At 43.7% G+C, this 22,344-nt stretch overlaps 1 protein-coding gene across 1 annotated transcript; it reads right to left on the bottom strand.

Annotated features, from left to right (window-relative positions):
- Positions 1-22,095, bottom strand: SHE (Src homology 2 domain containing E). Its single transcript, XM_081226274.1, has 6 exons — positions 21,277-22,095; positions 18,220-18,346; positions 8,957-9,259; positions 6,249-6,405; positions 5,682-5,801; positions 1-4,260 (listed from the first exon to the last, which is right to left on the bottom strand). The coding sequence occupies exons 1-6, from the start codon at positions 21,880-21,882 to the stop codon at positions 4,074-4,076; spliced, it is 1,500 nt and encodes a 499-aa protein (XP_081082400.1). The 5' UTR covers positions 21,883-22,095; the 3' UTR covers positions 1-4,073.
- Between the last annotated feature and the right edge of the window lie 249 nt (positions 22,096-22,344).

Raw genomic sequence — 22,344 nt, 5'->3', positions numbered from 1 at the left:
TTTTCCTGGAATAATGTTTATTTAAAGTTACATTTCAGAGTAAACCAATCTTCAGGAGGGCATGCAGCTTATATTGGCTACTGCAATACTTCCAGAAATTTTTATAAAATCTTTCTGATATAATATAAATTACTAAAGCACTACCGATAGGCACCTGTATTACATACAATCTTCAGATATTTTCAAAAGTTAAAACTATGTATTAGTTGATACTTAAAATGTTAAGGCCCCCTGACAAAATAACTGAATGGGTAAGAACGTGACAAAATGAGATGCCTGTCTCAATGATCTGTTGCCAGCATATTCATTAAAATTTCAGATTCTAAATGACATGATCCAGCCATAGTCCAGAGGCCTCGTGACGATGGTTGTATTAGGTTGCAAATCACCCTTTCCGCAGGAAAGGGCAGATTTCAAGATGGCAACTGCTGTGTCATCGTTTTCTTGCTAAGGATTGTATCAGAAATCCTTCAGAAAACCCTGTCCTAAAGGCGCTTTGTTTTCCCCTGCAGTTTTCTTTCTCTCCATTAGATGGCAGTAACACACCACCGTTTTCTTTCTATAGGGTCAGAAATTAAGGAGAATAAATTAAGGTTCACTGCAGGCCAAGTTTCTCTAAGTCCAAGTTAATGGGGGTACAAAAATTGGAGACAACAATAAAGAAGAGTGATTCTAAAGAGATCATAAGGCCAAAATAGTGCTGGTTACAGAAAATAAGAAAGAGACAACGAATGAATGAGATGTGTGAGAAAGGTATCAAATAAATTCTGCTAAATATTAAAAGGATGAGGAGAGAAGGGAAATGAAATATCTCCCTAGACTGAAGGAAAAATGAGCCATTAACCTTTGACTGAAAAAGGACATTTTAATAGAATAGAAAGGCTACTCTCATTTAAAAAGCAACTTGAAGAATGTCTCAAATGCTCAGTTGTTCTTCTGAATTAAGTATTAAGATTTATTCACCAACAGTGGACATTAACAGACTAATGACATAGTCAAATGACCCAATTAATAAATTAGGATTATTTTCCTACCTATCTCAAAATCTTCTGGCTGTCCCTATGGATTATCTGCCCACCTCCCCGTCCTCTGGCAGAGGCCAATAAATGAGTAACAATTCGGCAAAGCATGGAGACTTTGAACAGATAAGAATAAAGGCTCTTTTTATATATGATTCTTAAGAAAGTACTTTGGATAACTAAAAAGGACACTTCCATCCTCAGAACAGGCATATCAGCATTTACCTTTCTGTACATATGTTACCATTTCTCCATTATTTTATTCCTACTTATTTAAATACACCAACTCCAGTGGTTGAAATCCATCCTGATAGAAACAGCTATGGTAGCAAAATAAATAGAAATGTCCCTTTACCCTCTGTTCTTATAGGCCTGAAATGAGCCAATAAAATAAACTCATAACCTGGAACAGAGCATTTTTTTAAAAGGAGGTGTGATAAAGGGGAAGGAACAGTTGTAGGAAGCTCCATGGATGCTAAAATTCAAGGCAAATGAGAACAAATTTGCTAGAAGACATTATTCTCTCCAGAAAGAATCAGAAAATATTCTGGGAGACTGAATGAATTCAGAAGAATTACGACTACAGGAAAATACTTGTATCAAGACAAAATGACAAAAAGCACAAGCATTCAGAGCTCAGAGAGGAGACATGTCAAGAGGGCTTCAGATCAGCTGGCCCTGGAGGCTTAACAAGGAAGCCATTAGGGAAACCCTGCTGGGCCTAATTGTTTTTAGAACATATGGTACTTTGTGCCACCACCCAGCTGTGAATTCCCTGGCTTTTGTCAGCTTGTGTCACAACCTTAAGAAGAAAATAGTAGCTTACCCCCCTTCTACGAATTTACTATATTTCTTCTTATTATAACCTCCTGTACAATTGTGAAGGAACTGGACTATATATAAACTCCACATCTCCACTTTTAATTATATAAAGAAAACAGCATGACTGTCACAGAAAAACAATATAGAGAAAGCACAATACTGAGCCTATGATAGAAGCTCAATAAATACTTAATGTATCAGGTCTGCTTTCAAAATGTTATTTCATTATTACATTCATCACAGTTGCTGGGTACGGGCCAAAAATCATTTAGTGCACAAAGAAAAACTTTACAAAGCTTTCAGCATTTATTAAAATTAGGGTAACTGCCGTATTTCCTTTGTAGAATAAGTTTAAGTAAAAAATAAGGTTTCATTTCTAGAATGTTGAACTGAAAATAAGTTTAACAGAATGAATTATTTGTATATGGAAGATAATAAATATTTGTTTAATGGAATTAGAACTACAAATGCTAAAAATTAAAAAAAATCTCGTACTAAAGATATAGTACGTAAACCAATACATTAAAAAATTCTATCAGTACTTAAAAAACAGAACATTCTTGATTAATAAAATCTTTGACATCCAGTGAGGAAAAGTTCCTTTCAAATTTTTAAAAACAAAGATCACATGACTCTCTGCTACAATCTTAACTGAATAAAGAAGCGAATATTTACTAATCTCTAAATCATAATAGTAAAATGATAACTAATAACTAGAAGGATATGTTTTCCTAAAAATTAACCGAATCAACATTTCTTTTGTGTATTTAACATTAGTTACAAAAGTTAACTTTTCATTGATGACAGTCAGCACATTTCCATCTGGACCAGTTTCAAGAACCAAATTACAAACCCCAGAATACAGAAACATCTGCTCAGTTGTAATTATAGCGCCACTCACTGTAGCCTTCTCACAGTATGCCATTCCCACGGTTTTTTTTTTCACAGTAAGTACGTTGGCGATACAAGTTCACAATAAATCATAATGGTACTATGAATATTATTTTACTATCTTTAAGCAGTAGTAGATAGAGAAAATGCCAGTCTTTTAAAATATTTTTATACGGTGCCAACCGGTCTGCTTTGTACAGCATGAGAGAAACTTTGCAGGTTTTAGAGACCCAGTTCACACAATCATATTCTAGAATTTATATATATATATATATATATATATATATATCTGTTGCACGACTTGTGGGATCTTAGTTCCCCAACCAGGGATTGAACCCCGGGCCCTGGGCAGTGAGACTGTGGAGCCACTGGACTGCCAGGGAACTCCCTATATATATATTTTTTTTTAAGTTACTCTAAAATACAAAGCGAATCCAATTTTAGGGATAAAAATTAAAAATGGCTCCAATAACTAAAATGAACAAAAGTGAAACAAAACATATCAGAAGTTCTGTATAATTATTCAATAAGAAAACAGTTGTTGAGCTTTGTAAATTTTCAGATTTGTTAAAAATCAGAAATAAAATCTTCGTTGTATATTTTATTCTGTAATTCAGAATAATGGTAATGCTGCCAATACTTAATTACATATTGGTGATTCTTAAATCAGAGGCATCTTCCTTCTTATTTATGCTTATATTACTGATTTGCTGAAAAAGTCCACAGAAATTGAGAAAACACAAACTTTCTTAATAATCCTTTTGCCAGACCCTACAGTTGTGAATTTTTATGGACTCCGGAGCTGAACTAGGACCCTCAAGAGAGAAATATAGCTTTCTCCGAAGTGCCCACTATTTACTTATTTTCCACTGATCATGCTTTTCCTCCAAGGAGGGGTCCTGTATTACATGCTCTTTGGGCCCACATGATCATTTTTTGTTGTCTTATGTAAAAGCCAAGTGCATTTTTGTTGGTTTGTTTGGAGACCAGGTATTCCACGGAACAACTAGCACATTTTTGGAGAATCTTAATATTTCTGGACTCCTGACTTACCTTTCCTGAGGGTCACGCCCCACATAGAGCACCCTACTCCAGGACTGGAGGCAACTGGTAAATTATGGTTTCTCATTGTAGACTACTTAGCAAGGAGAAAAGGGACAGGTCAGTAACCAAGTGTCATGGAATGGATTCAAGGCCGAAGACTTTTTGACTCCTAAATGAAGCGTCCCGCTTCCTCCAAAATATTATGGTGCAGTCCAGCCTTGTCCCCTGAGATACTGGTTGGGTGCTGATGCCCTCCTAGGTGTGAGAGGCCCCGCTGGGGCTTTTGGAGGCTGAACCTTAGTGCAGCTTGCTGTGCACAGGGTAGAGCAAGGTCATATGTTCTGCCCCCTTGAAAGGCAGCTTCTCATTGGAATAATAGTGTACCACTTCCGGGATGCTGTCAAAGACAGCACTCGTCTGATTCAGGGTATACTTGTTGTCTTTGGTCTGAGCCACTATGATGTGGACACATCCTTGACTAGTCCTGGAACAAAACCAAAATTGAGGAGAAGATATGAATGAGTGAGCAGAGGGATCCCTCCCCACTGAAAACAATCTCAGCCAGATTCACAGGCGAACAGGTTCCCATCCATTCCTGGAATTGTGATATACAAACAGAAATGCATTCAGCATTCCAGTGAAGCTCTCAGAAGCTTCACAGCCCTCAGCTAAATGTGTATCATCCTTGGGTTGTTTATCCTTAATACACACAAGTCATCAGGCACTAGACCAAAAAGAAAAAAAAATGTCCAGTCCCTCCTGGCCCCCAAATTGCCAAACTAGTGCTTAAACCCAAGTATGAGACCACAAAGGTGAGGTTTAAACTCACCCTCTTTGTCATGGCTAAAAGGACATGTGTAAGGTTTCCTCCCCAAAGAACACATTAAGAATAAAAATAATAATAAAACTGTTTCCTTCCTCCCCCCACGGCCAACCCAATCTGGAAAGACTGTTCCTGGTTGTGTATAATGACAGCTGGCACCGAAGGCTCAAAGATCTAATCCACGAGCACCAGTCTCAGGAACACAGCAAAGCTATTCCTGGTATTGTGTATCTGGTGGCCTATCCCGTTTTCTGAGCCATGCTGCTCCCCCCGACAACCTCTTATCCCCTCCAGTCTGATTGTTTCAGCTGCAGGGGCTCAGCTTCCTCAGGAAGGAAATGCTGTTAGGGCTCTTGACAATGATCCTCCAATATAGCACCACTGAACTCGCAAGAGCAAAGAGAATTTCCATGACACCAGCTCCACCAGGCCTACCAGGCCAAAATGAATGTTCTGTGTACAACTGGGCAGGGGAGTCATTGCAAGGCAGTGTTTCCTTTTTCATCAAAAGAAACTAGTACCAAAATTGCAGCTGGCATTTTGACAATCAAGGGATCTGATTTATTCAAGTCCCAAACACTAGGGAATAAAAGAACCGCTGAACTATCCTGTTAGAAATTATTTTTTTATCAAGAATTATTTCTCTGCTGAGAGGACCTACTTTAGATCACGTAATGTAAGGCAGAAAGTGATCAATGTACAACGGTAATAAAATAGGACTCTCTTTATCATAAGAGATATTGCGACATTTACCCAATACCAATTCGGTATTCTTTTTTTTGTTTTTGGCCATGCCATGCGGCTTGCAGGAACTTAGTTCCCCAACCAGGGATTGAACCTGGGGCCACACGTCAGTGAAAGTGCTGAGTCCTAACCACTGGACCGCCAGGGAATTCCCCCAATTTTGCATTCTAATCAGAGCATGTCATGCTCTGTTGTCCAAGCAAATGCGTCTTATTTTCTGACAGTACATACCCCTGTGAACCACCTTCAAAGTATAGCTTTTTTGCCTGGTCATCTACCCATGATAGGAAAGTCTGTACCCCTCTCCTGCATCCAGAAAGGGAGGCTTCGATACTCACTTTAGTGCAATGGAGTACCTACTGGTCCCTGACTCGCTGTTTCGAACCAGGTACCCAGCTTCTTTGCAGGGTTGTAGTCGACTCTCAGCCTCAGCACGGGTGATGGCACCATGATACCAACTGAAAAATGGGGCAGGGGGAGAAACCATGAGCATCAAGATACCAGTCCAGAAAGGGCGTCGTTCCATAAAGCATTATTTGAAATGAGCTTCTAGTGAAAACTCAACAGCCGGACTAGATCCTGCTTCCCATTCAAAATAGACAAAATGAGATTTGGGTAATCCTGGATCACAAAACCTATCAATCACCTAAGAGGGAGTTAACAGGGCTAGTGTCATTTTAAAAGTTTTCACTCTATGCAGAGGAATGGAATTTGAGATCAGGTTCTGGGGATGCAGTGCATTTTCTACTCTGCACAAATGCACTGGGCTTTGAAAATGGGTTTTCACTAATAAGTTCCACCCAGACAAGTATTCAGCACCAAAAAGAATCATGTAAAATGGGCCAGTGTGCTCCGACCAAGTTCCCGGCCATTGTGTGTTACACGTATCTGTGGAGGAGACTCACGGCTGCTTCTCCAGTGGCAGGGCTGGGTCCACTCTTTCCCCCTCACTGTGGTCAGAGAGGGTTGGCTTCAAGATCTTCTGGGTCCAACTCTTCTGTCGGTGATGTTGCCTCACTGTCTCCTCCTTGACGGAAGGTCGCTCAGAGCCTTCAAACTGAACTGGAAGAAAGGCTCCATTTAACATCAGAGGCCACTGAGGTGACCCATGTAAACTTCAAAGAAAAGACCTTGTCTGCCTCATCTTAGGAAAGAAGCTTTTCCCCCTCTTTAATTTGAGCTAAAATACATTGCAAGGGACTTCCCTGGTGATACAGTGGTTAAGAATCCACCTGCCAGTGCAGGGGACACGGGTTCGAGCCCTGGTCCAGGAAGATCCCACATGCCGTGGAGCAACTAAGCCCATGCGCCACAACTACTGAGCCTGCGCTCTAGAGCCTGCGAGCCACAACTACTGAGCCCTCGTGCCACAACTACTGGAGTCCACACGCCTAGAGCCCGTGCTCCGCAATAAGAGAAGTCAGTGCAATGAGAAACCCGCGCACTGCCATGAAGAGTAGCCCCAGCTCACCGCAACTAGAGGAAGCCCGCACGCAGCAACGAAGACCCAACGCAACCAAAAATAAATAAATAAAATAAATAAATTTAAAAAAAATACTGCAAAAGGCCCTGGGATAGCTGAGCTCCTGCTGTCTTTGATATCTGATCATACTGTTAGCATCCACATGCAGCCACTTTTTCTGCAAGATATTTATTAATGTAGAACAGTTTTAGAATATAAGAAGAAACCACTTTAGTATATTTCAGCATGTTCTTTTTTTTTTTTAAAGATTTTTTCGATGTGGACCATTTTTAAAGTCTTTATTGAATTTGTTACAATATTGCTTCTGTTTTTTTTTTTTTTTTTTTTTGCTGTACGTGGGCCTCTCACTGTTGTGGCCCCTCCCATCGCGGAGCACAGGCTCCGGACGCGCAGGCTCAGCGGCCATGGCTCACGGGCCCAGCCGCTCCGCGGCATGTGGGATCTTCCCGGACCAGGGTATGAACCCGTGTCTCCTGCATCGGCAGGCGGACTCTCAACCACTGCGCCACCAGGGAAGCCCTGCTTCTGTTTTATGTTTTGTTTTTTCTTGGCCACGAGGCATGTAGGAGCTTAGCTCCCCGACCAGGGATCGAACCCATACCCCCTGCATTGGAAGGGAAGTCTTAACCTCTGGACCACCAGGGAAGTCCCTTCAGCATGCATTTATAAAAAACTCTTCGTTTTGGTATATTTAGAATAAAAGACTAAACAAGAGTTACAGGTAATCACTCCCTGAAAGAGTACATATCATTCTATGACACCAAATAAAGTTTTCACTATGAAATAATAAAGAGAAAAATCAACTCAGAAATAGAAAGAAACTACTAATAGTGCCTTAAAGATGCTATGACATCTAGGTTGGATAGAGGATAAAGAGATAAAATGAGCAGCATCTAGCACTGTAGCAGGTGCCCAGTAGAGATTTGTGGAAAACAATTCTAAAATAAAACAAAAACTGATTTGGGGGTGGGGGAGGGAAGGATTGGGAGTTTGGGATTAGCAGATACAAACTATTATATATAGGATAAACAACAAGGTCTTACTGTATAGCACAGGGAACTATATTCAATATCCTGTGATAAGCCATAATGGAAAGAATATGAAAAAGAATATATATGTGTATAACTGAATCACTTTGCTGTACAGCAGAAATTAACACAACACTGTAAATCAACTATACTTCAATAAAATTATATAAAAAAAATTAAAGCACACAAACAGAAAACCTGACTCAAATGTTTGCTATCAAACAAATTACCTTTTCTATTCACGCTTTACATTGACTATACTTTTTGTTTGTTTGGCTGTGTGGCTTGCAGGATCTTACTTAGTTCCCTGACTAGGGATCGAACCCGTGCCCCCTGCAGTGGAAACACAGCATCTTAACCACGGGACCGCCAGGGAATTCCCTACACTGACTATACTTTTAATCAAAAACATAGCTTTACTGTTAGAGGGAAAAGATATCCCTAACTTTTAAAATCAAAGGCAAAAGAAATTCGGTGGCCAGCTAGGTAGAAAAACTATGTCCTGGGAGAAGCAGGAGGGACAATTACCTTTAATAACTATTGACAATCTACTTATCAACTTCCTCTTAAGTTATTTAAAAAAGTTCATACTTGAAGAATTGATTCCTTTAGGAGGATTTTCGACAGGAAAAAAAAAAGCTAGCTTCCTCCAGCTTTCCAACCACCTCTCCTGTAATCCATTTGATCCACTACTGGCATCTTATAAACAGGGATTTTAACAGGTTTGAAGAGTAGCACGAAGTAAGAGTTAGAAAAAGCTGCTCTCAATTTGATAGCGTTGGTGGTAATTAGATAAGGTTTTTCAATAGTGACTTAAGGCATTTCCAAAACAGTCGCATACTGCCAAGATAAAGGAAAATAAAGATATCCAGAAGGATACAGGATACATGCAACATTAAGGGCTCGTCTTCAGTCCTGGTCTTCCAACCATAGCCAAATTCTCGTTTCCCCATATCATCAGATTTCTTGGGGAAAGAGACTTGCAGTTGAGGAACATAAAGAAAAGCGCCTCGGCTGCAAAGCCCCGGCTGCGGCTGGCGGGGTTTTCCATCAGGGAAGCAGAAAGCAGGAGGGAGAGGGGGGGCGCGGACCCAGCCCTCACCCGACAGCGCCCGCACGATCTGCTCCTTCTTCCACTCCCAGGGCTGCTCGTACTCGGCGGCGGGCCTCTCGTCGTCCTGGGGCAGCCGCGCCTTCCGCTCCGGCCCCTCGGCGCGCGGGCCGCCTTCGGCCGCCGGCTCGTAGGGCGTGTCGTACAGCTGCGGCGGCTTCCCCAGCAGCTCCTTGGAGCTCCGTCTCTTGGCCAGTGCCTCGGGCTTCGTGCCGTTCTCCCCTGGCTCACAGGGGCTGTCGAGCAGCTGAAGAGCCTTCACCAGGGGGTCTTTGGAACCTCGTCGTCTGATTTCTGAAAAACACACACCGTTCACAATACTTTTGAAGAAAAGGTGTCGGTGATGAACCCAATTACCGCTGCACCCCCAACCGACAGGTCTGTCTGGTTGAAAGTGGCCTAGAACGCCTGGATTGTTCCTTACTGGGCTGGTGGCTGCCCAGCTGGGGGAAGGGCCCTAGAACTTCTTCCCGCCAGTTGCCTGAGCCAGATAATAGGATCAAGCCAGATAATAGGATCAAGTCCAACGATTAAGGGATCACAACCGAAGACAGGCCTACCTCTGGGGCCGCGCGCGTGCAGTTTGGAGAAGTGGCCTCAAGGCAACCTGCTCCACAACTCCCGGTCCCCCTGTCTCCTCTTTTTTTTTTTTTTTTTTGCGGTACGCTGGCCTCTCACTGTTGTGGCCTCTCCCGTTGCGGAGCACAGGCTCCAGACGCGCAGGCTCAGCGGCCATGGCTCACGGGCCCAGCCGCTCTGCGTCGTGTGGGATCTTCCCGGACCGGGGCACGAACCCGCGTCCCCTGCATTGGCAGGCGGACTCTCAACCACTGCGCCACCAGGGAAGCGCCACCAGGGAAGCCCCTCCCCCCACCCGGTCTCCTCTTGAGTGTGGTTCACCTTCAAAGTGTTTACATCTTGTTAGGAAGCTGTGATCAAAGTATGTTAATAAAAATTGAGTGTTTACTATATTCAAGCACTGGGCCACATACACTGAGGTAAGATATTTATGTGCGTTAGACAGAGCTCTTGACTTCTAGGCGGTTTCGACGTAGTGACACATTCACAAATAATACTTAACAGGCTAACAATGACAGAATAAATAAAAGTAAAAGAGGAGTTGGGGGAAAAACAACAAAAATAATATCTCAAAAGCTAACATTTAGCCATAGTGTACTATGCATTATGCATTTTTCTAAGTGCATGGTAATTTTCACAACCGCCCTATGAGATGGGTTCTATTAGTTCCCCATATTATAGAAGAGAAAACTGAAGCACAAAGAGTTTAAGGAAATTGCCCAAACCAGCAAGTGCAAAGCCTGGATTCAAAAGCAGGAAGTTGGGCTCTAGAAGCCATACTCTTAGCCACCACACTTGGACTGACTCCAAGTGGAAGAGAAATGGAAGATGCATTGACTTTGATAGAGAAGGTCATTTCCAGTGGAGGAAGCTGCATGAGTGAAGATATGGAGGTGGGAACCAGAAAGGGCTTGTTCCCATCAGGGGGAATCGAGAGAGAAGTTCAAAGGACAGAGGCCAGGAGAGGAGAGGGGTAGCGGGAGAAGAAGCTGGAAAAGTAGACAGGACAGGCACCAAAGTGCAGAAGTTTTAAAAGCCAGAATTAAAAAGTTTATATTGTGGAGAACCATTGCTAGTTTTTAAACAGGTAATAATAATTATATTTGTGATTTGCTGGAAGATAACTCCAACACAGTGTACAGGATAGAATAAAGGTATGGTCTGAACGGAGGCACAGAAATGGATGCAAAAAACCGGATGCAAATCACCCAACCACCAGCTAACCAGCCAGCCAGCCACAGTGGGAAGGAAGCAGCAGCATCTGGGGACTGACCAGCTTGGGGCCCAGAGGCCTTGGCAGGTAGAGTCAGAGATGACTAGTCTCTGACAACCAGAGCTGGTGATATAGGCCAACAGAAGCATCATGCTCTGGTTCCTCTAAATGCCCATGAGGAAGCCTTCAATCTGTCCACCCAGTCACAGTGAAGGAGGACTTTTCTAACACAAACATCTCACCTCATCACTTAACACCCAATAAGTTCTCAAATGTCCACTTACAAAGTGCAAACTACTCAGCATAGCGTGGGACACCTTCTGTGGTCACATCACTGCCTCCCTCTCCAATTTCTTCTCTCAATACCACCCTATCCCTGAGCCCCTTAAAATCCAATTCTTTGTTCCAACCAAACGGAACTTCTGAAGTTCCCTGTACACTGCACTGTCTTATACCCACCAGTGTTCTGGTGATCTGCCAATCCTTTGGAGTCTAGCCTAGCACCTCCTCCTCTTTCCTGCCTACCTTCTCCTCCAATGCCCCATGTCCCCCAGGTGCCACCACTTTGCCAACCCACTCTCACCTTGCATCTCTCTCAGTGTATGGATTTATTTGTTGATGTGTCTGTATTTCCAATTTGGTGGAGACTGCCAGGCCAGGGACCCCCATGTCTTGTTTGACTTTGTAGGAAACAGTTGTGCTAAATAATGGTTGGATGGATGGATGGGAGGGGAGAGGGAGGAGAAGGAGCTCTAGAACTTCTCCAGGCAGGTGACAATATGGATCTGGAGCTCGGCAGAGAGATGAAGGTCAGAGGTACATGTCAAGAAGTTACTCACAAATGGATCATTGTTGGTATTGTGAGAATGAAAGCCATCACCAGAGAAAAGGAAGCTGATTGAAAAGGAAAGAGGATCAAAGGCAAAATCTGGGGCTTCTTCAGTTAAGGGTGGATGGAAGAAGAGGTGCCACCAAAGAAGACTGAGAAGGAATGGTCAGGTAAGGATGAAGAGGATCAGGAGACTTACAGTGCCATAGAAATGAAGGAAAGTGAGACTTTCTACAGGTAACTGAAAATGGGCAAGGTGACTCTCTATAGAGAAGAATCACTGACTCCATAAGACTTCTATAACAAGGAAAGGATACATTCTAGGGAAAAGTTATTAAAATCAGGACACTAAATTCAAAGGGGCAGAATTTATTTGTAGGGTGAGGTTCTAATTCTGCTAGATAGGGCCCCTTACTGCAGCTGGCTCCAATCCTATAAAACTGCAGTTCTAGTGCATTAGAATCACCTGGGGGAGCTTTAACAAATACTCATGGCTGGGTCCCATCACCACAGGTCCTGACTGAACTGAGCTGGGGTACAGCCTGGGAGTCAGAGTGGCAAAAGCTCCCCCAGGTGATTCTAATAAGAAGCTAAGCCTGAGAAGCACTCCCACAACACCTGGGTCCCCACAGTCCCCATCCCAGTTCCTCCTGCCCTCCAGAGCTAATCTTATCATTGCTAGCCCCAGCGCAAGGAAAAGGGTTCTCCTACTATCAAAAACTTCCACATCCGAATGTGAGAGTTAGAAGGACTATTCCCCATCCCCAGGCCAGGAAGGTGCCTGGGGTTATTTGAGGTCTCCTGCATCTCTGGTCCAAGCCTCCTGACTTTCCATCGACAGCCTTTTTTCTTCATTGCTTATTCTAGATGGAGTTATGGAAAACAAGAAACAAAAAACTCACTCTGCTCTTGGTTCAATTAAGATAAGCCTGGAATTTACGAAAAAGAACTTTTCTACAGAACTAGGAAAGAGGAAAGAGAAAACACAAAGGAGTTCAAAGGACGAATTTAGAATTTTAAAGTTTCTGATCAAAACCTAAGTTTACCCTCAGACTGGCATAGGCTGGGGAAACCTTTCCTAAGGTCCTTGCTTCAATTCTGTCCCAGTCGAACAAAATAGAAAAAGGCTTGACTCCAACCTTAAGATAGGAGTCCTGCTCACAGGAAATTTCAACGAGTTTGTGTTAAAATGATGTACAGTGATTAGAATCTTGAGTTCTTATTACACATGTATTTGGGTTTTTACTTTTGAGATGAGGCACTTGTATTCCTTCTATTTAATTTTTTTTTTTTTTTTTTTTTCTTTTTGCGGTATGCGGGCCTCTCACTGTTGTGGCCTCTCCCGCCGCGGAGCACAGGCTCCGGACGCGCAGGCCCAGCGGCCATGGCTCACGGGCCCAGCCGCTCCGCGGCATATGGGATCCTCCCAGACCGGGGCACGAACCCGTATCCCCTGCATCGGCAGGCGGACTCTCAACCACTGCGCCACCAGGGAGGCCCCCTTCTATTTAATTTTATTAATTTTTTTTTGGCTGCACTGCGTGGCATATGGGATCTTCGCTCCCCAACCAGGGATTGAACCCGTGCCCCCTGCAGTGGAAGTGCAGATTCTTAACCACTGGACCACCAGGGAAGTCCCAAATATATGATTGTTTCTTTTCTTTTCTTTTTTTGGCCACACCACGTGTCTTGTGGGATTTTAGGTTCCCGGACCAGGGATCGAACCCAGGCCCTCCGCAGTGAGAGCACGGAGCCCTAACCACTGGACCGCCAGGGAATTCAGTATTCCTTCTATTTTAGATAGTCACTGCACACTTAGAGCTCTGGGAAAAACACTGGAAAGTATACAGCTGAGAATGTTCCTTCCCAGGATGATCCTGGGATTGGGCAAAATCTGCAGAGTATGATCATCTTTTTAAACAATGTTTAATTACGGGGAAAAATAGGGCTTGAGCGCAGGGCCTATCTGCCCCTTCAAGGGGAGTAACCTTCCAGTCCCTTCCAGCACCTGGCTGCCCCCAACCTGAGGTGCCATAGAAACAGAAACAATTGTGGGGGCTGCAAGCCGACCCTTCCTGCAGGGAGAATAGCCCCTGACGTGCAGAGCTGGCTCCGAGAGGAAATGAGCCTGAGAAGGAGGAAATGGCTAGAGGAAGCTACGCCCTGGCTCTGCCGATAGAGGCCATTTACCACGGCAGACAACAGAATACAGCCAACGGGCTGCAGATAAACACCCATCTCACCAAGGGCTGAACTGAGGCCTGACCTGCACCACTTCATATCTGCAACTGGTTGCTGTGAAACATAATATTGGCCGAAAATTTTCCCTTCTCAATTCCCAACTCTCACTGTACATAAGTATGCCATTTATATTTAAAAACATCAGCAGAAGACTAAGACTTTCTTTTGCTAAATTAATTCTAGTTAGCAATTAATATTCCCCTACACTTGTTCAGAATTCTCTTTGAAAATGGAATTCTCTCTCCAGAGTGTCTAAATAATTGTGATATTTTTCACATATGCATGTACTAGGCATGTTACACCTGCAGCTCAGTGGAGCCTCATTATAATGCAGCAAGAGATGTGTTAGCCCATTTTCACAGGTGAAAAAACTGAGGCTGTGTAGTAGTCAGCAGGGGAGCCATTCACTACTGGCTCCAGAGCCAATGCCTTCTCTATCATATCTTACTTTATGCCTCAAAAATTTCATGTAGAATGCTAGATACAATCTCTGTAATGTACATTTTCACTTAATCCATTCCATGTATTCAAAACATCAAACTTAGAGTCTCATAAGGCTCTATGTTTCTCTTAGAATCAGCAATAGGGATCTTTTACTGGTGCTTAAAATTTTGATTTAAAATTAATATTTTCCTGTCGAACAAATCTAAATATCTGAACAAAAGCAGATATAATTCAGAAGTCCTGAAACTTAAGTTTGACAAGCAAAATATAGACAAAGTAAATATATCAAAAAGTCTTCTATTTATATTTTTTCCATAATGGATAATTTTTTAAATGGAGACTGAAAAAATGAGGTTCTCCTTTAGATTTGACTATCTACACCAACCAATAAAACCATTTGGAGGCAAAAATAAAAATTTAAAAACAATCTGTGACTGGAGCTCGGTAACTAAAACCAAAGGGTGTTGGATGACCTGGTATCCCCACTCTCCAGCTGCATAACTTGGGCAAGTTATTGAATCTTTCTGAACCTTGGTTTCCTCATCTGTAAAACACAGCCTTCTCTGTAAAACAGAGCCTTCTAACACCCACTACACAGGGTGGTAGGATTTAGTGGGGTAATCTGGCAACTTGGCACCTAATAGACGCTCGACTTGTGTGATATCAGCCGCAGAAGGAATTATCATGCTGAATGCTGGCTCATCTTAGGGAACTTCTAAAGACCCTCCCAATGCTAACGTTTTAATTTGGTGGCGAAAACTTTTCATACTAAATTAAGTAGAATGTTTCTGCTAATTATTTAGCTAAAATGTTCCTGCAAATCTAACAGAACAACAACAGGTTTAAACTAATATTGCTTTGTACTGATTGTCATATCTTTATTAACAATCCTTTGGAGAAATCTAAGTGAGCATTTATTCATAAATTTATAAATCCTTAGCTTTTAAAAGTTAAGAGCAAAGTTTTGGGCAGTGGGGAATCCAGGGAGCCTGGGTCCCACAGTTACTTGGCCATAAGAAAGTAATAAATGTCTCAATTTCTGTTCCTTCCTCTGTTCCCTGAGGCAGACGGTGATTCTTATTCTCTTCTTCATGGCTAAGTGCTAAGTGACATATTTTCTGCTCTGTTAGGTCTGTTTGCCCCTTGGGTTGTGAGGTCCATAAGGACATGGGTCCTGTGCATCTTGTTGCCTGGATGCCCAGAGCCCAGCACAGGGCTGGGTGCATGGTAAAGAAATGCCTAGGAAATATTTGGTGGTCGTTACAAAATACCATCATGAACAGTGTTCTATACATCCAAGATATTGCTGAAATTAGGCATGTTACTTCCACTTCACAGGTATTAAAAAGGCAGTACTGGGAATTCCCTGGTGGTCCAGTGGTTAGGATGCCATGCTCTCACTGCCGAGGGCCCGGGTTCAATCCCTGGTCGGGGAACTAAGATCCCACAAGCTGCACGGCATGGCCAAAAAACAAAACAAAACAACACACCCAAAAAGGCAGTACAGAAGTTGGGTGCTCCACAGTTAAATCATATTCATCAGAACCCTCTCTATCTCCTGCTGAAATAAACAAAATCCCTAACATTTCTCAAGAAATGTGAGACATTTCTGAGCTTGGACTTGACAAACAAGCCCACAGGGAGCAAACTGAACAGAAAAAAGTAAAAGGTTTAAAAAAAAAAAAAAAACCACCCAGCAGCAAATCTTTTATTCCCAGCTTCCGATAAACCCACTTCCTGTTATTCTGTCCAGCTGTGTAACCTATGCGTAGAATAAGAGGTATATTCTCTTATACCTTTGTGATATATATTTTATATATATATAAAGCACGTAAATATATATCACAAAGCACAAAGAAGGTGCTTTGTGATATATATTTTAAATGAAGGACTTTTTAAGTTCACCAATATAATATTTTTTAAAAGAGCAAAGGAAAAAAAGCTAGTAATTCTTAAATGTTAGTAATTTAAATTTTTAATAAATTTGAATTTATCCTCCAATTGAATACATTAGTTTTGTATTACTAAGTAAATTTATTCAGATAAACTGTTTAAAACAGAGCCTGGAACTTAATAAATGTTCAAATATTAAATGCTAGCTACTACTATTATTACATTTATTTCGTATTGGACACTTTGACTTTTATTTTTTTAATTTTTAAATTTTATTTATTTATTTTTTGGGGAAAAGCAACAAGTTACATACCAACTTTTGACTTTTAAATACAACTTTCCTTGTGAGTCTGAGTGGAAAGGTGCCTTGCTTATATGTAAAGTTTAAACTTTTTCATACATCATTTCACATGTCCTGAGGCGGCTTGGTGTAGAAAGCAGACCACCCAGTCTGGAGTGGGAAGAGCTGGGTTCCAATTCCTGCTCTGTCTCTTGAAGAGTCTTATGAACATAGGAGAGTCAGAATCTCTTTGATCTTATTTTCTACCCTGTAACAAGGGGGTAGTATGAGGGTCCCCTAGTTTCAGGGCTTTGTGGTGATTATATGGGGGGAGAAAAAGACATTCACTTTTAAAAAGCAAAGCACTTTCCCTATTATCATTGTGGCTCCACAAAAACAAAAAACAAAAACCCTGAGATAATATAAACTACTTACTCCAATTAAAGAGAAAGAGAGGAATAAAAACCAAAGGACAAAGAAAGGTGAATCAAAACAAAACATTAATTTTTTGTTTTTTTAGAAAATCTTTTCCCTCAGTTTTATGTAAAAGAAAATCTTTCCTCCTATTCCTTTCAAGCCTCTGATATTTTTTAAAATTCTGACTAAGTTCATTTTCACTTCCTTTCATTCACAGATTTCATTAGAGGTCACAGTCCAGTGACCTTCAGGGTCACAGCCTGGTCAGGGTACACCCTTCCCAAATGTGCTGCCTTATCTCTGTAAGCAGAGAGCAGGAAACAGAGCAGTGCTTTCCTGCTGCAGCTCAGTCTCACTCTGAAGCCTGTCTTGACCCTTCCAGGGTGCTGCAGTTACCCTCATGCTCAACTCTTCTGAGATTACGCTTATGGAGCCTGAGCTTGACAGCTTTTGTATCTGTTTTTAAACAGAAGAGACAAAGTCTTTAATGTGTGACCAATTATTCCTTTCCCAGGCATGAAACCCACGATGTTCAAACAAGGCTCCCTTGAGTCAGCACTTAGAAACTTCATTTTTTCATTACAGATTAAAGAATGTTTTAAGGAAGATTAGGTGAATAGATAACTTACTCTAAAATTGCACAAATAAATCTAAATAATTAGTTTTTAAAGTACTGTTTACACCAACTTAAGAGAATTATGAATAAAAGGGAAAAGTGTGACAAAAAATGACAGTGATTGCTCAACTCACAAGTTGGAATTATTCCAACTTGAAAAGTTACAAGAGTGGTCAACTTTGGTTTTAGGAGGTTTGCCTTGAGTGGCTTGGTTCATGCCAGTGATTAATACTCATTCCTTAGTAATTAAATTTTTTTCCTCCAATATCATAAAGCTTGTTGAGAAATCAATCTTCTACTATAAAACAGAGGATCACATCATGTCTGCAACTTTTAACAACTTAAAGTACTTTAAGTATGTGTTAGTCCCTTGGTACAGATTTATGACTCCCATTATGGATGTCAAAGCTTTGAAAGTGGCCAAAAAGTGTATTTAAATAATCTTAAAACTGAAGATCACATTCTGAGCAGATCTGCAAATTCACAAGTGTCTTTTTGCATAGAATTAGAAAAACTTTAAAGAGTCCCACAAATTCTAAAACTGAAGGACACAAAACCATTAGGGATGTTAACCAGATATTTTGACTTTAGTTTTGAGTCTAATTTCTATTTCTTCCACTCAGCAGGATCTGGTATAGTCCCTTCACCCCTCTTCCCAAAATACACACTGGTGATTATTTTTTACTACGTTCCGAGTGAGTGTGAGATTTCAGTCTGTATAAAGCAGCTCCTGGTTACAAACCTGTTATCATTTGCTGTGCATCATAGGGTTCCATGTATCCATCATTCTCCCCTACTCTCTCTGCATCCCTTTGGCCTTTCGTCCGTTTAGCATCATAAGGGTCAGCATAGTCTTCTAAAATGATGACCTGTAAAAGAACCAGACAGGGGAGTTGCTAAGGACTGTCATATACCAGAGTGACAATGGTATCAAAAAGACTGCTAAAAAACCTGCAGACCCAAAAAGAGGTCAAAATTTCCAACCAGTTCTGAAGAGCTTTTGCACTTGATTACACTATTATCCACCCAGTTGGACAAACATCTGGTTTATTTTGGTAGTATAATTGATTGGCAACAATCCATCTAAACTCTCCTGCTTATCCCCAAGGCTCTTTTCACCTCCCTCTCTCTCCCCAAACAATAAGGCATTTGCTGGTTAAAGTGTAGCAGGGGTGGATGGCAGAAGGTGGAAGATGTCTATGGCCTTAGAGCACAAATAAATGAACTGGTCTACTACATTTTCCACGATTTTCGTTTTTTTAATGCCAACCAGTTGAGCAATAGAGCCATGGTTAAGTCAGCCCATCTACCCACTGACACTGAACATCCACCAGCACTGGCTAGGCACTGAGAGGGAATAAAATAAGACCAAGACTTACTTTTTGTCCTCAAGGAATTTGTAACAGCTCTAAAGAGGCAGGCTTCATAATAAGAAGCCTAAGAAATAGGTCAGAGCTAAAGAGTATTGTGGGAGTTTTAGGTTCAATAATTTATAGGCAGACTGATTCTCACAGACTACGATCAGATAGAGTTTTGATCCGTATTTGCTACAGAAAGCATCCATCCTTCCAAAAATAGAAGAGTGCCTGGGAAGGCGGTGTGAGTGCAATAGTTCTGTTCTGCAGCAGCTGGGTGACAATGTGGGAGCTTAGGGAGCCTGAGCTTGACAGGTGCTTCTCAGGGAGGAGGAGTTTTATGGGGAAAAAAGATATATTCATTTTTAAAGCACAGCACTTTCCCTATTATCAACGTGGCTCCACAAATAAACAGCTAGGATAGTATAGATAAACTACTTATTCCAGTTAAAGAGAAAGAGAGGAATAAAAACCAAAGGTGAATCAAAATTAAGGGAGGAAGCCCCAGGCCTTGGTACAATCTCTGATTACATTCTCCAAAGAGTTCATGGAGAAGCACCACTGGAGCTGGCAGAAGAATCCAGATAAACAGGGAGAAGTGAGGCGGAGGGGACAGCCTGGATGAGAGTCCTCTTCCTGGGAGGAGATGGCCTAAGAAACTTTAGACATCTAGAAGCGATGACCAATAACCGGGCAATCACTGCAGAGGACTGTGATTACCATTCACTCCCTCACTCCATTCTTCTTGCCTGAACATGTGTACTGCATCCCCAAGGTACAGCAAGGAACACGAAGCATGATACTCAGTGCTTGGCTGCAAGGTGCTTATGATCTAGTTAAACACATGGAGAGACCACCGACTAATGTCTGGATGAGCTGATCATCTTTCCACGGCTCTCCTGGCAGTGTCTGGCAGGGAGGTAGGCATGCTGTAAATACTTGTGGACAGAATAAGTGGAGGAATGAATAGAAGTGCCAGTGCAGACACACGTGGTATGTGCTACCACTCCTGACTCCATCCGGGTGGGCCACATGTTTGAAGCCTGGGCAAGAGAAAATTAAAGTTCTCATGACAGGGAAGTGATCGCCTGGGCTGGAGGCTGAAAGCTGGGTGTAAGCTCTTCTCTCTCTCCTTCACACAGAACAGCAGATTTAAAAACAAACGAACAGGGCTTCCCTGGTGGCGCAGTGGTTGAGAGTCCGCCTGCCGATGCAGGGGACACGGGTTCGTGCCCCGGTCTGGGAGGATCCCACGTGCTGCGGAGCGGCTGGGCCCGTGGGCCATGGCCGCTGAGCCTGTGCGTCCGGAGCCTGTGCTCCGCAATGGGAGAGGCCACAACGGTGAGAGGCCCGCGTAAAGCAAAAAAAAAAAAAAAACAAAAAAAAAAACAAACGAACAGGGACTCCCCTGGTGGTCCAGGGGTAAAGAATCCATCTTACAATACAGGGGACGGGGTTTCGATCACTGGTCGGGGAACTAAGATCCCACCTGCAGGGCTACTGAGCTCTCGTGCCTCAAACTACAGAGCCCACGTGCTCTAGAGCCTGCGCACCACAACTAGAGAAGAGAAAACCTGCACACCACAACTAGAGAGAAGCCTGAGCACTGCAACTAAGACCCGACGCAGCCAAAATAAAAAATAAATAATAAGAAACAAACAAAACCCCAACTCATCTCTGTAAGAATGAGCGGGTCTCTTCACATGTTCACACTCCTTTCCTTAACTGTCTCACATTGGACAGCACCCAGAAAACCTCCAGTGTGTAAGAAGCAGGAAACACCTTCTGTCCTGATCTGTAATTTCCCTTCAGGGCATTTCCTTGTCCTATTCTGTAGCCTCCGCAGCCCTTAGAGCCCTGTGCCCCTTATCCTATATGGCTCCTGCACAGCAAATGTTCATGGGATGAATGAAAGGGCTGTAATCTTGTGGTACTAGTGAAGGGCTTAGAAACCCTTTACTGGGCTGAAGTGCAAAGAACGATAGCGCTTCCAAACTAGCAGAGAAGGGGGGCAGTTGAAATCAGTACTTAAACAGTTTAGAGGTTACCATTCCTTATGCTCAAGAAGGATAAAATTTACACACAAATCTAGCTTTGCAATTCCCCTGGATTTCTAGATTAAAATAAACCACATCTACAAGGGGATCACATTTAACAAAGCACCCAACTGTCTCATTCAATTATTCTTCTAAACTGATAACAAAATTAAATGTAAAGTACATTTCTGCTAAGTTCCCCAATGCTAGAATGAGAATTCTTCAAGATTAAAAAAAAATCTAATTATTTTAAATGGTCACTTAGGAGTCAAATGTTAGAGGGGGTAAATACATCCTCACCTTCTCTGAGGTATAAAGACCCCTAGAGTTTAGCGGGTTCACGATGCTCCCTTCCCACTGTTCCGCTTCAGTAGGGGAGAGGTGGTCCAAGGGAGGTTGTATTCTTACCGTGTCTTGCTGCTTAATAATCTTGCCCTTGTCCAGTTCGGGTCCCAGGGAGGAAGGGGAAGAGGACGCGGAGGAAGAGCTGCTGTTGCTACTACTGCTGCTACTACTGCTGCTGGGGTAGTTGCTCTTCCCATTCTTCTCCTGAGTGTCCACCTTGATGAGCCTGTTGATGTAGGTGCTGCAGCCTGAGCTCTTGGCCGCGCCCCGGTGGGGCTCCTCCTCGGTGGCCCGGGAGTTTTTGCGGCCCTTGCCCGCGGCGGCCTGAATCAGACCCTGCAGGCTGTCTCGGGATAGCCGGCTATCCTTGGGGGGGCCGACCCCGGCCCGGCTGCCCCCCAGCTCGGCCGCCGAGTTCTTTCGGCCCTTGCCCGGGGCGGGCCCCGCGCCGCCCGCCTCCGAGTTCTTGCGCAATTTGCCCCCTCCCCCGCCGCCTGGCTTGGCCCGCTCCGACACTGTCTTCAGGTTCAGGGGGAACTCCTTGAACCACTTGGCCGCCATGAGGGGGGCCCGGCCGGCGCGGCTCAGGAGCGTCGTGGCCGCGGAGCAGGCGAGCGAGGAGGCCCAGCTTAGACACGGAGAAGCGCCAGGGGCCGTGGGCCACTGCATTCCCCGGGGCTGGGGCGCTAGAGGCCGCGGCGAGGCCCCGCGACGGCTGCTCCGCTCGTCCCGGGCCGGCCGTCGCCTACACCCCGCAGGGTGGGGCCCCTACGGCCCGGGGCGGGGGGCTTGGGGCGCCGAGCGGGCGGGCGCGAGCCGCCGCTCCGGACACGGACGGCGACAGGCACGACGCACCGGGGCCCCGCCCGAGCTCGTCTTCAGCGCCTGCACGGCCGGGGGCTCCGCGGGTCTCCGGGGGCGGCGGGCGCCGGGGGCTTCCCCTGCGTTTTCCTCCCGAAGTGGGAGAGGCCGGGCCCACGGAAGCCCCGGGACAGCCCTGCCCACACTCCCGGGGACCAGGGGAGACGAAGCGGAGGCGGCGGGAGTGTCCCCGGCGCCGCGACGGACAGTGGGCCGCCAGCGGGCAGCCCGCCCTCTCCGCGCGCCCCTCCCCTCCGAGGCTGGCGCCTC

This window comes from Mesoplodon bidens (genome assembly GCF_964165515.1).
Source record: "Mesoplodon bidens genome assembly, chromosome: 2".
Classification (NCBI taxonomy): domain Eukaryota; kingdom Metazoa; phylum Chordata; class Mammalia; order Artiodactyla; family Ziphiidae; genus Mesoplodon; species Mesoplodon bidens.
This window is presented reverse-complemented; position numbering and strand designations above follow the sequence as displayed.